The sequence below is a fragment of the Ornithorhynchus anatinus genome, chromosome 3, assembly GCF_004115215.2.
Source record: "Ornithorhynchus anatinus isolate Pmale09 chromosome 3, mOrnAna1.pri.v4, whole genome shotgun sequence".
NCBI lineage: Eukaryota > Metazoa > Chordata > Mammalia > Monotremata > Ornithorhynchidae > Ornithorhynchus > Ornithorhynchus anatinus.
In genome coordinates, this window is record NC_041730.1 from 95,054,534 (window position 1) to 95,075,575 (window position 21,042).

At 44.1% G+C, this 21,042-nt stretch overlaps 1 protein-coding gene across 1 annotated transcript in view; it reads left to right on the forward strand.

Moving 5' to 3' along the window:
* PARG (poly(ADP-ribose) glycohydrolase) overlaps nt 1-21,042 on the forward strand; it is a 123,410-nt gene that overhangs the window by 81,699 nt on the left and 20,669 nt on the right. The window contains exons 15-16 of the mRNA XM_029059808.2: nt 13,995-14,073; nt 17,461-17,569. Of these exons, the coding sequence (XP_028915641.2) occupies nt 13,995-14,073; nt 17,461-17,569 (188 nt within the window). The remainder of the gene's footprint in view (nt 1-13,994; nt 14,074-17,460; nt 17,570-21,042) is intronic.

Here is a 21,042-nt window from a genome sequence, read left to right on the forward strand (position 1 = left end):
AGCCTCCCTCCTTAAGGACTGCTTGGAGGCATGGACTTTCATCAAGGAAAAGTGTGGAAAGAAGTGACAAAGCCAAGGACTGAAACTATTGGTTTTGGGGTCTGTGTTGTTTGCATATGATATTCAAGCACTCTTGTTTCTGGATTCATTTGAAGGGTTTCCATTTAGGTTGAATTCTGCATGAAAAATGCATCGTTAATTGAAGGAGTCCAACATTCCTAAGGCACCTTGGCAAAGGAATCTTAGGCTCCTACTGGCTGTTATTATTTAGCTGTTTGCTTGGTTCAACATCCTTGGAAAGGCAGCCCCCCCAGTAATCTTCCTTTTTCACGTGAGGTCTGGAGAGGTGAAACTGACTTACTAAGATGCTGAGAAATTCAGGCGCAGGGCATAACAGAAGTCCATGGGGTCAGTGGCTCACAAGCCATCTCAGGTGGACTCCCAGTCCCCTTTATCCCAAGTCCCTGACAGGACCGCAGAGTGTCCAGGCATGGTGAAAAAGACCCCAGCTGATGGTTCATTGGTCAGCTAATCTGTCCCTTTCTAGTCCCTACTCCCTTAACATTCTTGCCCTGTTTACCTCTGAACTCATGGTAAAAAGTTGGCCACCATGAGGCAAAATGCCAGTGACTATGTTTGGTTGAGTTCTTGAACTGTTATGCCCACCTTCCTCTTCGTGGAAATTGGGGAATGGGTGTTTGGTTCTCTTAGGTTCTTAGAGCTGAATGGATCCCAAAGAACCAAATCTGAAAATGGCTAAACTATTAGACAGCTGGTTGGCTGTTATATCAGCTTGTTTAATCTCCAGTTATGGAAGTAGCCAGTATTACAGAGTTCAATCACCAGATTCATCAAGAAGCTTTCTCATGTCTAACCTCTCTTGCTGAGGTTAAGCACTTCTTCTTTCTTCATATTCATTGATCTGTGGAGGTGGAGAAAGGCTGGTTATTAATGGCTTGGTGTCAGTTAAAGGGGCCAAGTTAAACTGTCTAGTGGAATCAGATCCTGGGACAGGTACTACTCAGTAGTCTTATCAATATCCCACATGAGGGAACTGATGACATTAAATTGGGGTGAGCTGATGATACCTCCAACTTCAGAATGAATTAATGAATTTTGATTAATTAGAGACCTGGTTCTTCGGAAACAGGATGAAATTCTGTAGGACCAGACAGTTCACATAGGGCGCCAGACCAAAGAACACATTAAAGACGTAGCAAAGATTGACTCAGTACACGGACGACTGTAAACTCTTAATGGGCAGGGAACATATCTGTCAATTCTGTTGTATTGTTGTGTTGTCACCCGTCCCCGGGGACAGGTTCTTTCGGAATCGGCACGGCAAGAGAGAGAGAGAGAGGCCGGGGATGAAAAACCTGAGTTTTGTATAGGATGTATTCCACGGGGCGAATTGAATTATTTAGACATGACAAATTGGCCTTCCCTTTTGGGAGAAATATGGTGTTAAGCTTCCCTAACGGGAGGAATACACTGGTATGTTACTTGCGTGTGGCCGGACTCCCCAGCCCACTTATGATTTACTCGCAACGTGCTGAGGCGGCTGGCTCCCACCATGTGCTCGCCCCACCCAGAAGGAATCCACCTTTGCGTTAAATACACTTATGCGTTAAACACTGATGAGTTACAAACACTTATGAGTTACATACACTTATGCGTTAAACCCAGTTATGTGTTACCCACTTATGGTTACTCGCGCTTGGTGAGGTGGCTAGCTCCCACCATATTCACGTCCCACTCGGGAGACACCCACTTAGGTATCAAATCCATTGAAACGTTACATACCCATGGTGAAGCATCTGGCTTCCAACCCCACTAGCGCTCAGCAGGACGGGACACTCACCCGTCCCCCGGTCCTCACTCGGTGCAGGCAGAGCGGCCTTCTCACGCTCTGGACAGAGGCGACCTGCAGCCGGCTGCTGCGACTCCCGTTCCTCTGCACAGAAGGTTAGAGGCGGCAGGTATTTATCACCTGTGCCCTTAGGCCATTCCAGCTTCCGGCCTCAGTTTATCCAATCTCTGCCCTCCCCCCTCCTCCATTCCTAATTTGATTGGCATGGGGGCGAGGGGCACCTTCTGTATTCCCAGCTTAGGCTGTCAATCTGGCAGTTTCGAGTGTGGGGGCGGTGTCCCACCCTCACTTCCGAGTTCCACCTGCTGGCTCAGGAGGTCACGAGATAGCATTTGACCTTGAGATGGTCGGTACCCCATGGTCACCTTGGGACAGTTGTAATTCTGTTGAACTCTCCCAAGTGATTAGTACATTGCTCTGCACATAGTAAGCACTCGGTAAATACCATTGATGACAAAAAAGGCATGAGAGCGTAAGTGGTGTACTGGTCACTCTGAAGGTGCATGGCACAGTGGATAGAGTATGGGCCTGGAAACCAGAAGGTCATGGGTTCTAATCCCAGCTCCTCCCCTAGTCTGCTGTGTGGCCTTGGGCAAATCATTTCACTTCTCTGTGCCTGTTACTTCATCTATAAAATGGGGATTGAGACTCTGAGCCCCAGGTGGGCCAGGGACTGTTTCCAACCCAATTCGCTTGTATCCACTCCAGCACTTAGTACTGGGCCTGGCACATAGTAAGCACTTAACAAATACCACAGTTATTTAACACCAGAATCTTAGTGCACACAGTTGATTAAAGCTGGCTGGCAAGATTTGGGGCTCCCAACTAATCACCCCAAGAGAAGCAGCATGGCTTAGTGGATAGAGCATGGGCCTGGGAATCAGAAGGGCCTGGATTCTAATCCTGGCTCTGCCACATGACTGCTGTGTGACCTTGGGCCAGTCACTAAACTTCTCTGGGCCTCAATTCTCTCATCTGTTAAATGAGAATTATGAGTATGCGCCCCTTGTGGGACAGAGACTGTATCCAACCTGATTAACTTGTATCTACCTCTAGTGCTTAGAACAGTGCTTGGCACATACTAAGCACTTAACGATACCATTATTATTATTATAATGTCCCAATACATTTTTGCTGCTATCCTTTGTTTTTTTAGTTGTACTGCCCACTGAAAAGCCTGGGACTCTTTCAGGAAGTCGTGACAAGTCTGACACCCTGCAAGTGGCTTCTGGGTTTTGGAGTGTTTGTCTGGTGACCGTCTCGTTAGCATGATTCACAACATGCAGACTACTCACACACTCTATTTGGTTATGAATGGATAGTTACTCGATATGGAGGTTTCAACAATAAAAGTAATTAAATAACATAATCTTAAACCAGATTTGAGATTGAATGCAATTTCCCCTGTTTTGCAATGTGTTTTGAATCCAAGCCCAAGGTTTCCAACTATTTGAAACACCGCACACTGCTATACTTTTCATAGCGGGTCCTCAAAAGTCACACATCCCCAGTTTGCCCTTGGTGTTAATTTCCTTCCGTTCCAGAAGCAGGCAGGATATCTCTCCTTACTTTCTAGCTAGGGATTTTCTATATTATTCTATATTATTAATTTTTCTATATTATTATTATTATTATTATATATTTTTCTAGCTCCCACCTCTTTGCCCTGTTCCTTTTGTTCAACCAATCAGTTAACATCTTTGCCCTGTTCCTGTTGTTCAACCAATCAATTAATCCATGGAACTTTTATCGAGCACTTACTGTGTGCAGAGTACTGTGCCAAGTATAATACATGGGGAGCAATGTGGCCTGCTGTAAAGAATTCGGGCCTGGGAATCAAAGGCCCTTGGGTCTAATCTCAGCTCCCCCATTTACCTGCTGTGTGACCTGGGGCAAGTCACTTAACTTCTCTGGGCCTCAGTTCCCTCATCTGCAAGACGGGGATTCAGTTCTCCCTCCTGCTTAGACTGTGAGCCCCATATGGGTCCTCTAGACTGTCAGCTCACTGTGGGCAGGGAATGTGTCTGTTTATTGTTATATTGTACTCTCCCAAGCACTTAGTACAGTGTTCTGCACACAGTAAGCACTCAATAAATATGATCGAATGAACGATTGAATGAATATCTTGGATCTACCCCCAGCACTTAGTATGATGTTTGGTATATAGTAAGCACTCAGCAAATACCACAGTGAAAAGAGTCGGTAGACACGATCCCTGTCAACGAGGAGCTTACAGTCTACAGTCGGCGATTAGCCGTGCTTCAGCTGACGTTCTCAAGTAACACAAGATGTTAAGTAAAACCACTTTCCCTCTGGGAGGGGTCCTGAGGAGTGAGCAGTTTACCTGTTCTAGAGGTTTCCGGGAACGTCTGTCTGTAAATGAGGGTCTTAGCCTGACCCGAGGAGCCCATCTCAGCGGAGTTGACCCAAAGTTGGATACGCGACAGGATGTAGTTATTGAAAACATGGTAGTATTAAATTGATGTTTTTAATGTCAGGAAATAATCCTTCCATTATACTCTGCATTAATCAGACCCTCTTTAGATTCCGTGATTTAGCTCAGTTTTAGTCATTGCATCTCAAAGTTAATATGGAGAAACTGGAAAGGATCCAGAGAACAGCAATTGAAATGATTAAAGAGGAAAGTTTAAAGAAACTGAGGGGTTTTAGCCAAGAGAAAAATAGGCTGAGGTGACTTAAAAGTTAGTTTAAAAGTGTGTTTTATGAAGAAATGAACAATACTTAGTCATTTTGTACAACCCTCCAAGCAGCCGGACAGTTATGTACCAGCAGTAGTTATCCTCCATATTTAAAGATGATACTCGTTTCCATGTGAGTGTAGGGTGTGTTGGAAGAGGCCAGTGGGAGATTTCCAAGTCACTATCCCTTCAGGCACATTCATAGGTTCTTTGGTGGGCTGACATGTTTACCATTTATTGGCATCATGTTTTGTTTTTCCTCACTCGATCATCTCAATGCTGCTGACTGGTGTGTCTGTTTCAGTTAATTCCCAACGCTCAGTGGCCATGCTGCCTTTTGTAAAGCTGTACTTCCCGGTGTCCTTGGACTGTTTTCTGTGTGTCCCATCTTAGCTGACCAAGCAGCTAATTTTTGGATATCCTTCTGTCAGTGTAGTGTACGCCGAACAATGAGGTAGATTAGACTCTACCTTTGAGCCTGTTGATGAGACTGGAATGTGAGATGGAATCAAAAGCTTTCCTGGAATCTAGGTGAATAATTACAGTTGTTCCTTCCGTCATGTCTACGTGTCCGGCCAGTTGATTATAGAGGGACAGCTTTAAGTTGGTTTGGCATGTTTAATCCGTCAAAAAGCCATATTGATTCTTCCTCATATCTTGTGCTCTTCTAGGAGTCAACATGAAAAATCTTAGCCAGTTTTGTGGTCAGCAGTGACAGATTTCCAATAGGCCCTGACCTAAAATAGCAAATTTAGGGGGTGAGGGAATGAATAGTCGTTATTTAGAGGGGAGCAAAATATCAAAAACTTAAAAAACTTGTACATTTATAATATGCACCATTTGATTCATAATTTTTCAAATGCATTTTGTGCCCTATAAATATATGAGCACATTGCAACATAGTAATCATTTTAACAGGATTCCTTGTGTGATCACGAGAGCCCCTAAGTGCACTTTCCTCAACAGTGGCAAACTCTTGAAAAATTTTTCTGTTTCAATCATGACTTATGGAACAAAAAGATTGGCAAAGCTCAATATAAAAAATGACCTAAACGAAAAGCAGTATGAGTGTGATGTGATGGAATTATTGTCATCTGTCTCCTATGACATAAGGTCTTTTGCTGAAAGGAAGGCGAGGAAGTTGGTTGTAAATTTTGAAATACGTTTGTAATATAATAAACGAGGCATGTCCAACATGTAGACTGGATGTGGCCCCTTTGACTGTGAGGCCATTGTGGGCAGGGATTGTCTCTATTTGTTGCTGAGTTGTACTTCCCGAGCGCTTAGTAAAGTGCTCTGCATGCAGTAAGCGCTCAATCAATATGAATGAATGAATGGAATGTGGTTCATGTGAGATTTTAAAGCCAGATTTTTTTTACCAAAATTAGTGAACCCACATGAATGCTTGGGCCAGTAGGACCCAGTGAGAATCTAGCTGTTCCCTGACTGACCACACCCTACATCTCTATGGAATAACTCAGTTGGTTAACTACCAAGTATTCTCATCGACTCGATCAAAATCAATCAGTGACTAACACTAGGTTTCCAACTGTCCACCTTTGTACTAAAATGTTGAAAGGTTTTTTTTTAAACTCTTTTACTACTGCTTAAAAAACCCATAGTTTTGAATAGCTAACAGACTAAACTTTATCGTTGTTAGCAATAAAAAAAAAAATATGGCTTTTTGGTCCCGTGGTCCACAATTGGAAAAAAAATCTGGGTGCCCCTGTAATAAACATTTTGATCATTTTAAAAAGTGAATGAATTTAGGGGTGGAAATGAATGGCAGTTCACACTTGGTGAAGCAGTGGGGTGGGGAAAGAAAAGACTATTCCTAGTCCCGTTACTCTTTTTCTGCAGCCAAAACCTAGTACAGTTGGACCCGGGACCTGTGATTTCTGGATAAGTGAGTTGCCCTGTGAGGATAGAGGTAGGACAAGTGGGAATCAGACAAAGAGAAAAAATGGATTTGAACTCTTAAACCCCGGGTGCAGCGTTAGCTCACTCAATCAGTTAAGCATTTGGAAAAGATCGGTACTATCTGATTTTCAGTACCCCTCTTCCATTTGTAAGGTAAATTACCCTTCCTATGCAGTAAAGGGTTTGTTGATGAAATGCCAACTCTTTATCCCCAGAGAAGCAGCTTTGGTCTTTCCGATTAATTTTACTTGTATGAAGAGCCACGGTAATAGTTCAGTGAAGGGGACCGTTTCCCCTAAGAACGATTAGAGAAGAAAATGTTTTCGTTGTGAAGGAGATTCATTTTTCTAAATGAGTATTATGTATATCATTGAGGGCGTCACCTTTAAAGACCTGTCAATTTTCTCCTCCACCTGTGGCATACTAAACAAACAGCAGATCTGTAGGGCCGTGGCTAACACGGTCACCTTCAGAGATGCAAGCGTTCGTTGCTGAGGATGTGCCAGGGTGACTTTTTATTCAGCAAATTTTTTTTTTCAAATCCACTTTACTCTATTATAGTGCCGCCTAATGAATATCTGTGATGTGATGTTCCCTTAATGGAAATGGCCATTTCATCATCCACATTTGATATCTGGCCCTCTGCCATCACCCATTTTAGGCCCCCTCCACAGTATGCCACAATCTCGCTGCCTGATCAATTACATTCCTTCAATGATGCATCTTGACTCAGTGGGCTAATGGCTTGGGACCGTGCTGGCCCGAATTTCGAACAGAGTCTGAAAAACTGGAAATAAATTCAATTTGTTGTCATTGAAGAGCATCTGGTCGGCATCGACCTTGTAATGAATATGAAACTGGTCAGCCAAACAGGCAAGTGCTTTCAGACTGACACACTTATCCTCCTACTGAGATGGGAAGCAGAATCAGAGGTGCTGTTGACCAATTTGTGCCAAGAGGGTTTGATTTTTCTTATCTGCCACTATGGTCTTACTAGCTCATTGTTTCTACTGAGAGTAACCATGAGCCACTTGAATTCAGAATTTGGGGATTTGGAAGAAGGAAAGGAAACCCCCAACTTTTCCTTCAAGGGAAAAAAAACACCTCAGGAGCATCAGATATGTCTTTTGAGCATCCTTTCCTATGGCTGTCCCTGAGGGTCTTTTCATTTTCCATTCCCTGACAACAACCCATAAGAAATTAAATGCGTAAAATAAGACATGTCATTAACAGGGTCAGAATACTCAGCATTGGATTCTGTCTCCAGAAGCTCACTGGCTCTCAGCTCAGCAAGAACTCACTGCTGTGAAGTCTGTGGTTCCTTCCTGGCTAGCGAATTATTGTTATTATCATCATCCTCATTATCATGATTACTGTATTAAGCTTTTACTCTGTAACAAGCACTGTCCTAAGTGCTGGGTTAGATATAGGTTCATACGGTCGGTCCCAGTCCCTTATAGGGTTCACGGCCTAAGAAGGAAGGGGAACAAGCCTTTTTTGTGTGTGGGGTCTGGGGGAGGAGGTTAAGTGCTGACTATGTGCCAGGCACTGTTCTAGTGCTGGGGTAGATACAAGATAATCAGATTGGACACAGTCCATGTTCCACATGGAGCTCATAGTCTTAATCCTCGTTTTACAGATGAGATAACTGAGGCCCAGAAAAGTGAAGTGACTTTTCCAAGGTCATTCAGCAGACAAATGGTGGGGTCAGGATTAGAGCCCAAGTCTTTCTGATCCCCAGGCCCATTCTCTATCCACTAGGCCACGTTTCTACACACTATCATGCTTTGAATCCCCCTTTTACAGCTGAGGAAACCGAGGCACAGAGAAGTTAAATGAGTTGCCAAAGATCACACAGCAGGCAAGTAGCAGCGAGGGGATTAGAACCCAGGCCATCTAGACCCGTGCTCTTTCCACTAGACCACCCTGTAGGTATTCCAAGAGTCTTCGAATAAGGAGAGTACTAACTGATGTACTTGTCATGGCCTGCAGGCAGTCTGTGATTCCGCAGGCAATCCGAGGCGGTAATAAGACAGACGTCATTTTCAAGTTCCAGGAAATCTGAGCATCAGCTCAGTATAAAGATCACTGTTTTTCTGAACTCCACCAAAATGGTTTCATTTTGCACTTGTCCCGGATACTGCCAGCATTCATTCCTTAGCAACTTCAACAGGGTACTAGCAAGGTTAGAGTGAAAGGTGACCTGGTATCTTCTGGTTCATCCTGGAACTTTGAGAGCCATATGCAAGAGAGCTTTGTTTGAGCTGTGCACTGTTTACTAATGAACAAGAGACGCACATGTTCATTCAGAAAAATTGATCACTCTTTTAAGCTGTGCCTTTCGTGGGTAAACCAAGCCTAAGGCCTCTCCATCCTAAGGGTGCTCAGTAAGTAATCAAATTGCTATTAATGGTGTGGGGATATTTTTCTGAATCTCAGTACATTATTCATTCATGCTTTCACCAAACAGCACCCTGCTTCCTGAGCCTTAGAAGAAGAGTGCCTCTTGATCATTAATCTTTTCTAGAGAGTCTATAAAGTTGTAATTTTATGGCCTCTTCTTTCTTAGGAACTCAGTGGCTTCTTTCCATCAGCATATCCTTAATGAGGAAGTTTGTCTTTTCATCAGTGAAGTTTTCTTAGGCTCTCCATAGAGAAAAGTCAGGAAGGCAGCTGGTCACTTGTTTGTTATGGCCACTGGCATTTTCATCCCAAGGTTAGAGCGGTTGCTATTGAAAGTACAAGTCCACTTGGTTCAAAGGGGTTTTATTTGGGAAGTGCAGCCTGTAATTTGTTCAGGTTTCCTCCAGAGCTGTGAGATGTGCACAGTTTCTTGACATGAGATTGGAAAGTAATTACAGAAATGTGGAGAGGTGTGCACTGTTTCTTGACATGAGATTGGGAAGTAATTACAGTTCATTTATAAGGGACCTTTCATTATTCTCAGACTCTGCTTTCTCAGAGAAAAGTGCCTCCTTTTTAAAGGTGAGGAAACTGAGGCACAGTACGAATGGATTATATGTGTTTATAGCCGTAAGCCACAGCATGGCCCAATAGAGTCAATGGGCCTGGGAGTCAGAGGATCTGGGTTCACATCCCAGCTCTCTCGCTTACCTGCTATGTGACCTTGGACAAGTCAATTCACTTCTCTGTGCCTCAGTTACTTCATTTACCTGTTCTTCCTCGTGCTAGATTATGAGCCCCCTGTGGGATCTGATTATTTTGCATCTACCCCAGCATGTAGGATAGTGCTTGGCACATAGTGCTTAACAAATGCTGTCAGTTTTTTTAAAAAATTATTATCATTATTATTACTGTTATTAAGCACCTCGTCCGAGGTTCACGGTAGAAGACAGTACCGCTTGTCTTTATTACCTTAGAATGAAGTTGAAAAGGCTGGCAAATGCAAAATGTGGTTTTTTGTGTGTCAGGCGAGAAAGTCCTTCCCAACTCTGAAAGAATAGTGATTTCCTGCTTGTGCCATCGTAGAGTGTATCTGCATATTGCCCAGAGCTCTGGGCCCATTTACTTGAGCTAACAAAATATCAATTGCCTTCCAAGAAGTGGTATAGCTTAGATTAAAATGCAGCAAATGAGTTCTCGTTTCTCTAGTCCTGCATCCTAATGTGTCCTCTGGCAAGTTCTTCATCCTCAGCAAAGAAGAACCTGTAAACTTGTGGACAGGGAATATGTTTACCAGCTCTGATTCGTCGTTTTCTCCCAAGGACTTAATACAGTGCTCCATAAAAGTCATTGATTGATTAATTGTGTGATCAAGGAAGTAGAGTGACAGGCAAGAGTCACTCGATTAACATTTCACCACACTTCCCATTTCATTTAGTTTCTTCTCGTTGTCTTTTTTATTGTTCATGTGTCCTATCATGGTTTTCAATTCCATTTGGCTTTTTAAAGGTCTTTCTAAAAATCTGAGGTGAAAAAGTGGCTTTTGGGGGCTGATTCTTCTGGTAGGCCAGGAATCAGGTGAATGTCCTTCGGAACTTATAACTCTTTCAACCTCCTTCGGCACACATCAGTTGGGTATCTGGATCGTAGTTTACTAGTGGTTGGGCATACAGTCGGTAATTTACTAGTGATCTACTAGTAAAGCGAAAGATAATCCAATAGAAAAGGTGAGTAATTTAGTCCCTGCACACAATCAATAAATCAATCCATGGTATTTATTGAGCACTTACTGTATGCAGAGCACTGTACTAAGTGCTTGGGTGAGTACAGTACAACAGAGTTGTTAGGCATGTCACAGATCGATGCTCTGATAGGCTTTTGATTCTGTGCTGTCTTTTCATCTTATTCTGTAAAAGTTACTCTTCCTTTTTTCTCAATTATGCATGGTAGAAAAATATATTTCATCAAGCAAGGAGTCTTGCTCACGCTTTGCACAGAATGAGGATTGGAGAGCCTTACTTTCTAATTACATTCTGAATAGTTAAGTGATTATTGACCATCTGAGCTGGAACAGGCAAACCAACCCCCTCATTTAAAGGCAAAGCACCTGTTATGCTCATCAATGATGTCACCCTCCATCTGAGTGATTTATTTGTGTCGTGTCAAGGTGTGGATGCGTGGTCTATTAAAATGGAAGGGTAATTTGTGCCATTATACTAAGAATTTCTTTCCTCCTTCTCCTCTCTCTCCTGATTTTCTGGCTTTTCAAAGTTCCTTGAGGTGCCTATTGGTAGGTGTATCCTAGAATTTAGGATAATTTGACTCTTCTTAGCAGGGAGGGAGTTTGTCTGAAATTTCTTCTCTTCCAAGCCTGCAAATTAAATTTCAGCATCAGATTATTTAAGTAGAAGAAAACCCCTTTCAGTGGAAGAGTATTGTATGTTGCTCAGCAAGGGAGGAATGACAAGACACCAAACCAACAACAAGTTCTAGCATTCTCATTTGGACATAGGAGTAATTTGTATTGTTTATTCCACCCCCTTAATGATCTCTATCTCTTTTAAGGGATTTTAAGAAATCCCTTAAAAGGGAGAAAATAATCCACAGCTATAAAAGCTTATCATTTTCATTTGACATTGGCAGTAGTCACTAAGTACTTAGGAAAGAGGATTAGCTTTATCAGGAAAGGCCCCATAGAGCAATCAGGTGTCGAGATAAAGGAAGTCACCCAGTTCTCCTGTAACACAGAGGTTGTATTCTTGCAGAGCCCTGCTTTAAGGAGAACATAGGCCTGCTCAGCTGTACGGGTATTCAAACTGTTTCTTCCGATGCTATATTCATTCAATAGTATTTATTGAGCGCTTACTATGTGCAGAGCACTGTACTAAGCGCTTGGGATGAACAAGTCGGCAACAGATAGAGACAGTCCCTGCCGTTTGACGGGCTTACAGTCTAATCGGGGAGACGGACAGACAAGAACAATGGCAATAAACAGAGTCAAGGGGAAGAACATCTCGTAAAAACAATGGCAACTAAATAGAATCGAGGCGATGTGCAATTCATTAACAAAATAAATAGGGTAACGAAAATATATACAGTTGAGCGGACGGGTACAGTGCTGTGGGGATGGGAAGGGAGAGGTGGAGGAGCAGAGGGAAAAGGGGAAAATGAGGGTTTAGCTGCGGAGAGGTGAAGGGGGGCTGGCAGAGGGAGTAGAGGGAGAAGAGGAGCTCAGTCTGGGAACGCCTCTTGGAGGAGGTGAGTTTTAAGTAAGGTTTTGAAGAGGGAAAGAGAATCAGTTTGGCGGAGGTGAGGAGGGAGGGTGTTCCGGGACCGCGGGAGGACGTGACCCAGGGGTCGACGGCGGGATAGGCGAGACCGAGGGACGGCGAGGAGGTGGGCGGCAGAGGAGCGGAGCGTGCGGGGTGGGCGGTAGAAAGAGAGAAGGGAGGAGAGGGTAGGAAGGGGCAAGGTGATGGATAGCCTTGAAGCCTAGAGTGAGGAGTTTTTGTTTGGAGCGGAGGTCGATAGGCAACCACTGGAGTTGTTTAAGAAGGGGAGTGACATGCCCAGATCGTTTCTGCAGGAAGATGAGCCGGGCAGCGGAGTGAAGAATAGACCGGAGCGGGGCGAGAGAGGAGGAAGGGAGGTCAGAGAGAAGGCTGACACAGTAGTCTAGCCAGGATATAACGAGAGCCCGTAACAGTAAGGTAGCCGTTTGGGTGGATAGGAAAGGGCGGATCTTGGCGATATTGTAGAGGTGAAACCGGCAGGTCTTGGTAACGGATAGGATGTGTGGGGTGAACGAGAGAGACGAGTCAAGGATGACACCGAGATTGCGGGCCCGAGAGACGGGAAGGATGGTCGTGCCATCCACGGTGATAGAGAAGTCTGGGAGAGGACCGGGTTTGGGAGGGAAGATGAGGAGCTCAGTCTTGCTCATGTTGAGTTTTAGGTGGCGGGCCGACATCCAGGTGGAGATGTCCCGGAGGCGGGAGGAGATGCGAGCCCGAAGGGAGGGGGAGAGGACAGGGGCGGAGATGTAGATCTGCGTGTCATCTGCGTAGAGATGGTAGTCAAAGCCGTGAGAGCGAATGAGTTCACCGAGGGAGTGAGTGTAAATGGAGAACAGAAGAGGGCCAAGAACTGACCCTTGAGGAACTCCAACAGTTAAAGGATGGGCGGGGGAGGAGGCTCCAGCGAAGGAGACCGAGAATGACCGGCCAGAGAGGTAAGAGGAGAACCAGGAGAGGACAGAGTCCGTGAAGCCAAGGTGAGATAAGGTATGGAGGAGGAGGGGATGGTCGACAGTGTCAAAGGCAGCAGAGAGGTCAAGGAGGATCAGAATGGAGTAGGAGCCATTGGATTTGGCAAGAAGGAGGTCACGGGTGACCTTAGAGAGAGCAGTCTCGGTAGAGTGGAGGGGACGGAAGCCAGATTGGAGGGGGTCTAGGAGAGAATGGGAGTTAAGGAATTCTAAGCATCCATTGTAGACGACTCGTTCTAGGATTTTGGAAAGGAAGGGTAGTAGGGAGATAGGACGATAACTGGAGGGGGAAGTGGGGTCAAGAGCGGGTTTTTTTAGGATGGGGGAGACGTGGGCATGTTTGAAGGCAGAGGGGAAGGAGCCCTTGGAGATTGAGTGGTTAAAAATAGAAGTTAAGGAAGGTAGGAGGGCAGGGGCGATGGTTTTAATAAGGTGAGAGGGAATGGGGTCCGAGGCGCAGGTGGAGGGGGTGGCACTTGCGAGGAGGGAGGAGATCTCCTCTGAGGATACTGCAGGGAAGGATGGAAAAGTAGGGGAGGGGGTTGGTGGGAGGGAGGGGAGAGGCGGAGGGGTGACTTTGGGGAGCTCAGACCTGATCGTGTTGATTTTCGTGAGGAAATAGGTGGCCAGATCATTGGGGGTGAGAGATGGGGGAGGGGGAGGAACAGGGGGACTAAGGGCTATAGCATGCTGTATCCAAAGAGGTTTGAGTTACTGGACTAACATTCCCCGACTAACTCCTTAACAACCTCCTGGCCCAAATGTGTAATGGAAGCACATGTTACGGCAGAACTAGCTGTATCTGAAAATGAGTATAACAAATGGTTTATTTCAGGTACTGAGCAGTACAGCGAATACGTAGGATATGCAGAAACATACCGGTGGGCCCGAAGTCATGAAGATGGGAGTGAAAGGTAAGCCACGCTGCACATTTCAGGCTTAAGGATCAGGTGTTGGATGGTTGACAGAGAAGGAAGAAAGGGAATGTGGACCTCGTCCCTTAGTGAACTCTTGTTCCGGGAACTGGCTGGCCGATCCACCCCCCGCTCTCTGTTTTGACCTCCGTTCCACCAGAGATGAAGAGAAATAATTCAATTTATCCAATTAAGGGAGTGGCTGCCCAGAAAGGGAAGGCTCTTAGTATCTTAGGATGGATGTCGTCAAGTATTGTTAATGATCTGAAGGGCTAAAAGTAGGAGCAGTAGGTACAGTATTTATGAAAGGAAGCAGTGTGGCCTAGTGGGAAGGACACGGGCTTGGGGTTCAGCGGACCTGGGCTCTAATGCCGCCTCCACCTCCCACTTGCCATGTGACCTTGGGTAAGTTACTTAACTTCTCTGTGCCCCAGGTTTCTCAGTTGTAAAATGGGGATTCAATACATGTTCTCCCTTCTATGTAAACTGTGAGCCCCATATGGGACAGAGATTGTGTTCAACCTAATTAACTTGTATCTGCCCAAGTGTTTAGAATAGTGCTTGACACATAATAAGTGCATAATAGAAACATACCATTGTTATTATTGTGTTTTTTTCTGTGCAGAGCACTAACTTGAGTAAACTCTGGGAAGGAATACACAGGTGGATATTAGACATTGTTCTTGACCCTTAGGGTACTCATAATCAATCAGTGGCATTTATTGAGCACTTACTGTGTGCAGAGCACTGTCATAAGTGTTTGGGAGGGAAATGTGCAACAGTGTTGGTAGACACAAGGAGCAGCATGGCCTAGTGGATAAAGCATGGGCCTGGGAGCCAGGAGGACCTGGGTTCTAATCCTGACTCATCTCTGCTTGTCTGCTGTTTCACCTTGGGCAAGAACTTCACGTCTCAATGTCTGTTACCTCATCTATAAAATGGGGATTAAAATTGTGAGCCCCATGTGGGACATAATAATAATAGCAATGATGATGGTATTTAAGCACTTACTATGTGCCAAGCACTGTTCTAAGCACTGGGGCAGATAAAAGGTAAGCAGGTTATCCCGAGTGGGGCTTACAGTCTTAATCCCCATTTTACAGAGGAGGTAACTGAGGCACAGAGAAGTTAAGTGACTTGCCCAAAGTCACACAGCTAAGTGGTGGACCCAGGATTAGAACACACGTCCTCTGACTCCCAAGCCCATGCTCTTTCCACTAGACCATGCTGCTTCTCAAATTACATGGACTGTGTCCAACCTGATTACCTTGTATCTACCCCAGCGCTTAAAAATACCATAAAAAAATTGTAAGTGCTCAGTAAATATGATCAATTGGAAGCCCCATGCAGTGGCTGCTTCTGACCTTCCCATCCCAGTGGTGAGGTAAGCAAGCACGGCTGTCCGGTCAGCAGTGCTGTCCTCAGGAGGAGCTGGTTTTGCTGCTACCTCTGACCCTCCCACTGCCCATTTAGAGCATCTCGAAGTGTTGGCCAAGTACTGTTCCTTACTCATCAGAACTCGAGGGAGGCAGGAAACTGTCAGGTATTATTTCAGTGTTTTAATGGCGAGTTGAGGCAGATGTGTATTTGCTCAAGGTCCCGATCAGATAGACAGCGGAGCCAGCAGCCTCCGCATTTCCTGTGTCCTGTCAATAACCATAGTGGGTAGAATTAGGTTATCTCCAGTTCTCTAATCTCCAGGACTAGGGTTTGGAGGAGTGCTGACCTGGCAGGAATAGCTTTCATTTGCATCAAGCAGATTGTTGTGGTAGTATTTAATAATAATAATAATGTTGGTATTGGTTAAAGCACTTACTATGTGCAGAGCTCTGTTCTAAGTGCTGGGGTAGATACAGGGTAATCAGGTTGTCCCAAGTGGGGCTCACAGTCTTAATCCCCATTTTACAGATGAGGTAATTGAGGAACCAAGAAATTAAGTGATTTGCCCACAGTCACTCAGTCACCAAGTGGCAGAGCTGGGATTCGAACGCATGACCTCTGACTCCCAAGCCCGTGCTCTTTCCACTGAGCTACACTATGGTCCTCCAGACTGTAAGCCCCTTGTGGGTAGGGAACTTCTACCAGCTTTTGTTGTATTGTGCTCTCCTGAGTGCTTAGTATAGTGCTCTGCACACAGTAAGAACTCAATAAATATGATTGATTGACTTAGTCATATACATTTTCCATGGAATGGACTCATTCAGTTCTTTCGGTCATATTTATTGAGCGCTTACTGTGTGCAGACCACTATACTAAGCAGTTGGGAGAGTACAGTATAACAATAAACAGTGACATTCCCTGCCCACAATGAGCTTACAATCTAGAAGGTTTAAACTCCGTGCCACAACTTTATCGCCGACCCTGGGGTCAAGCTCCTAGAGTGATGCTTATTATTGCCCTTACGTTTTGAAAATCTAGTTTTTTCCACCCCAGCCATGAAAAAAGGTTTTTCTTGAGGTTAGGGCCTCAGTTTTAAATCAAGCAGTGGTATTTTTTTAAGCTCTCTTTGAGGAGCACTGTACTAAGTAATCAATCGATTATATTTATTGAGGATGTAGAGAGTGCAGTACAGTAGGGTTGGTAGACACAATCCCTGCCCTCAAGGAGTTTACTGTAAACCATGCCAAGAACTCTTAGCCCAAGTGATGTTTTGATAGAAGTTTCCAAAAAAGCCTGTCTGCTTCTTCTTTCTAACCCATTTCCTCCCAACCCTCCCAGCCTCATGTCTAGAACTGGAAGTATGTTGCCGAATTGTCATCATCAGTTTTTACTTTTTAAGTTGTTTTTCACAGCAAGTATGTTCAAATGAGCACATTAGGCAAACTAGTGGACTGATTCAGTGATACACATTTGTGTAACACTTGAGTTCTTGGAACTATTTCCTTGACAATAGATGTGCCATTTCAAACCCATTGACTTCCCTGCAGAGCTGACGAAGTTTAGGGAAAATGAGCTCTTGCTGAAACAAAAATCCAGTTTCAGAAATATGAGAACAGAGAGCACCAAATTGCTTTCTCCCAACTTTATCTTGCCCTTTTGCCTCCGAAAATGATCTGCTAATAATGTACTTGTTTAGGAAAAAGGAGTTTCGTTACATTATTATTTCTCATTCCGTGTTTGAGTCTCTCTAATTTCTCTCCGAAACTGAAGGCAGACTTCCTCTCTTTGCGTCTCTCTTCTCTCGGCCGAGTATCCGTAACAGTGTTACCTTCGCTGATGCCTGTTTGGGTTATTTTAAGGTTAAGAACCGTGTCCTGTGTTTTTGGCCTTCATACCACCGGCAATCAATCAATCATATTTATTGAGCACTCAGTGTACAGAGCTGAATCCATGTGAGTTAATATGTGCGTGTCACCTCGTCTGTCCTGGTCCTTTTTCCTGTCTTAGGGATGCCTGGCAGAGGCGCTGCACTGAGATCGTTGCTATCGACGCCCTCCACTTCAGACGCTACCTCGACCAGTTCGTGCCTGAAAAAATCAGAAGGGAGCTCAACAAGGCCAGTAACCCTATTTCTGAATTCATCCAGGGGCCGCGGTCCCCTCCGTTCCATTTTATTAATGCCGGAGTTAATGCTTTCCGGGAATTCTTGCGGTGTCAACAAGTCTGCCGACAGGCCTCCTGATTTAATGGTAGTGTCAGCCCGTACGAGATGTACCTTCCATTTTGTAATTGTGTGATTAAAGTGGGAGGTTGCCAGATAGAAAATTGGTTGATAAGATTATTTTTTTTTTTGGCAGGGGGCTTTGGACTACCATCCTTTTTAATTATTTTAAATGAAACTGAATATTCCCAGTTCCCTCCAATGACATTTCTCTAAAATGTATGCTGTCAACAAAGAAAGCCAGCATGTTGTCATCTTAAAACAGATTAACTCCATAAAACTAGTACTTTCTAGGTGTTAATCAAGTAGAGATTACCTAATACTTTTATAGATTGATAGATTTAGTAAAACTGACTCTTCAGTTTGTTTTTTTATTTTTTACTCAATTGTTGTATTTGAGGATTTTTTTTCCACCTACAGAGGTGAGTGGCCACAAAAATGATCAGACCAAATTTTTGTTGTATTAAGTTACTAACATTCTAGACCCTAAATAAATTAGGCTTCAGACATAGTTACCTGGCATTTTTCTTCTCTAGGTTACAATGACCTATAATAATAATTATCGTTTTATTTGTTAAGCACTTACTATTTGCCAATCACTGTACTGAGCACTGCGGTAAATATAATATTAACAGATCAGATACAGTCCCTGTCCTGCATGGGGACAGGTCCTCAAGTCCTCTGCCCTGCAGGCCTGCACTCTTTCCATGAAGGCCACGCTGCTTCGTGTATTTTTTTAATTCAGACTGGAATAGTTAGGTTTTAATCCAATTTCCTACACCACCCACATCATTAAAAAAAAAATTTAAATCCTTAAACAAGGAAAAAAAATAGTTTTTTAAGTTGTCTTTTTTTTTTTTTTAACATTTTCTTGCCAGAGTGGATCTATCGAGGCAACAAGGTATTGCAATGGGATACCTGCAAGTTTTGGTCATTTTTAAATGCATCAGCTTATTTTTTTGTTTAGGCGATTTCCCTTGTGTTCTCTCTACAAAACAATCAGTGGTATTTATTGAGCATTTACTGTGTGCAGAGCACTGTACCAAGCACTTGGGAGAGTACAGAACAACAGAGTTGTGTGTTCCCTGCCCACAGGGAGCTTACAGTTTAGAGGGGGAAAATTTTGAAGTTACCCTTGGGCACTGATACCTACGGTCAGATTTTAATTAGCTCTCCGAGGGCTCTCATCTTCTCACTCCAACCTTGATAGTAATCCTTGGATTTCCTTTTTTTTAATGTTGTTTGTGAAGCCCTTTACTATTGTGCCAGGCACTGTACTAAGCGTTGGAGTAGATGCAAGCTATCAGTTTGGACACATTCTATGTTCCACATGGGGCTCTCAGTATTAATCCCCATTTTACAGATGAGGTATCTGAGAAGTTAAGTGACTTGCCCAGGGTCACACAACAGTAAAGTGGTGGAGCTGGGATTAAAATTTCTTTTGCAATCACAAGCCTTCTAAACCAGAAATTAGAAAAATTTAAGAGAAGATTTTTGGGGGTTCAAACTTCCTAAAACAAATCTTCCCAAACAATGTTCCCTTTTCTTCTCTATAAATAATAAATGTGGGCGTATGGTGGTTCCTAAAGTTAGAAGGTGTATTTGATTGCTGCCTCACAAACTTCTTCCGCTTTATCCATACATCTATCAATCCAGAAATGATATTTATTGAGCGCTTACTATGTTTCAAAACACTCTACTAAACATTTTGAAAAGTACAGTACAACAGAGGTGGTAAACTCTGAAGCAGTTTCTCCTAGTGGATAGAGCACAGACCTGGGAGTCAGGACCTGGGTTCTGATCCGGGCTCCGCCTCTTGTCTGTTGTATGACCTTGGACAAGTCACTTAATTTCTCTGAGCCCCAGTTACCGCATCTGTAAAATAGGTATTAATAATGTGAGCATCATGTGGGACATGGGATCTTGTTCCCCTTCTCTGTCTACACCCACTGCCTTGGAGAACTCATTCGCTCCCATGGCTTCAACTGTCATCTCTGTGTGGATGATTCCCAGATCTACATTTCCAGCCCTAATCTCTCTCCCTCTCTCTAGTCTCGCATCTCCTCCTGCCTTCAAGACATCTCTTCTTGGATGTCCTCCCATCACCTCTAACTTAATGTGTCCAAAACAGAGTTTCCCACCCAAACCCTGTCCTCCCGCTGACTTTCCCATCACTGTAGACAGCACCATAATCCTTCCTGTCTCACAAACCTGTAAATTGGGCATTATCCTTGATTCCTCTTTCTCATTCAACCCGCCTATTCAAACCATCACTAAATCCTGATGGTCCCCCCTTCCCAACATCGCTAAAATCCACTCTTTCCTCTCCATCCAAACTGCTACCACATTAATCCAATCCTGCATCCTATCCCACCTGGATGACCGCATCAGCCTCCTTGCCAACCTCCCGGCCTCCTGTCTCTCTGCACTCCAGTCCATACTTCACTCTGCTGCCCAAATCATCTTTCTATAAAAACGTTAAGAACATGTCACCCCACTCCTCAGAAAATTCTAGTGGTTGCCTATCCACCTCCACATCAAATAAAAACTCCTCACCGTTGGCTTTCAAGCACTACCTTGCCCCCTCCTACCTCTCCTCAGTTCACTTGTTCTACAACCCACCCTGTACAGTTTGCTCCTCTGGTGTCAACCTTTTCACTGTGCCTCAGTCTCGCCTGTCTCGCTGCCAGCCCCTAGTCTTCGTACTGTCTCCCTCTTCAAATCCTACAGTTACTCACCCCCACTTCAAAGCCTTATTGAAGGCACATCTCCTCCCAGAGGCCTTCCCACACTACTCCTACTTTTCTTCATCTCCCCTTCCCTTCTGTCACCCTGACTTGCTCCCTTTCCTCTTCTCCTCTCCCAGCCCCATGGCACTTATGTACATATCTGTAATTTTATTTATTTGTATTGATGTCTGTCTCCCCAACTCTACACTGAAAGCTTTTTGTGGGCAGGGATTGTGACTGTTTGTTGTAGTATTATACTCTTCCAAGTGCTTATTACAATCCCCTGCACACAGTAAGCCCTCAATAAATACAATTGAATGAATGATTAAATGAATGACATGGACTGTGTCCAACCTAATCAGCTTCTATCTACCCGAGTGCTTAGTATGGTACCTGGCACATAGTAAGCACTTAACAAATACCATAAAAAATACATTTACCCTCCCCACAAGGCCTAGAAAAGGAGGACAGTTCAAGTTGAATACTGGGATACTGAGGGGTTTTTTGTTTTGTTTTGTTTTTTCATGTGGCACTGTCTAACTTTAGTTCTCTTAAAGGAGAACAATCTGTGCATGTCAGTAGTGTCTTTTTAGTTCCTGCCCTGATCAACCAAGTAAACCACCCAGCCTTCTGAATCCC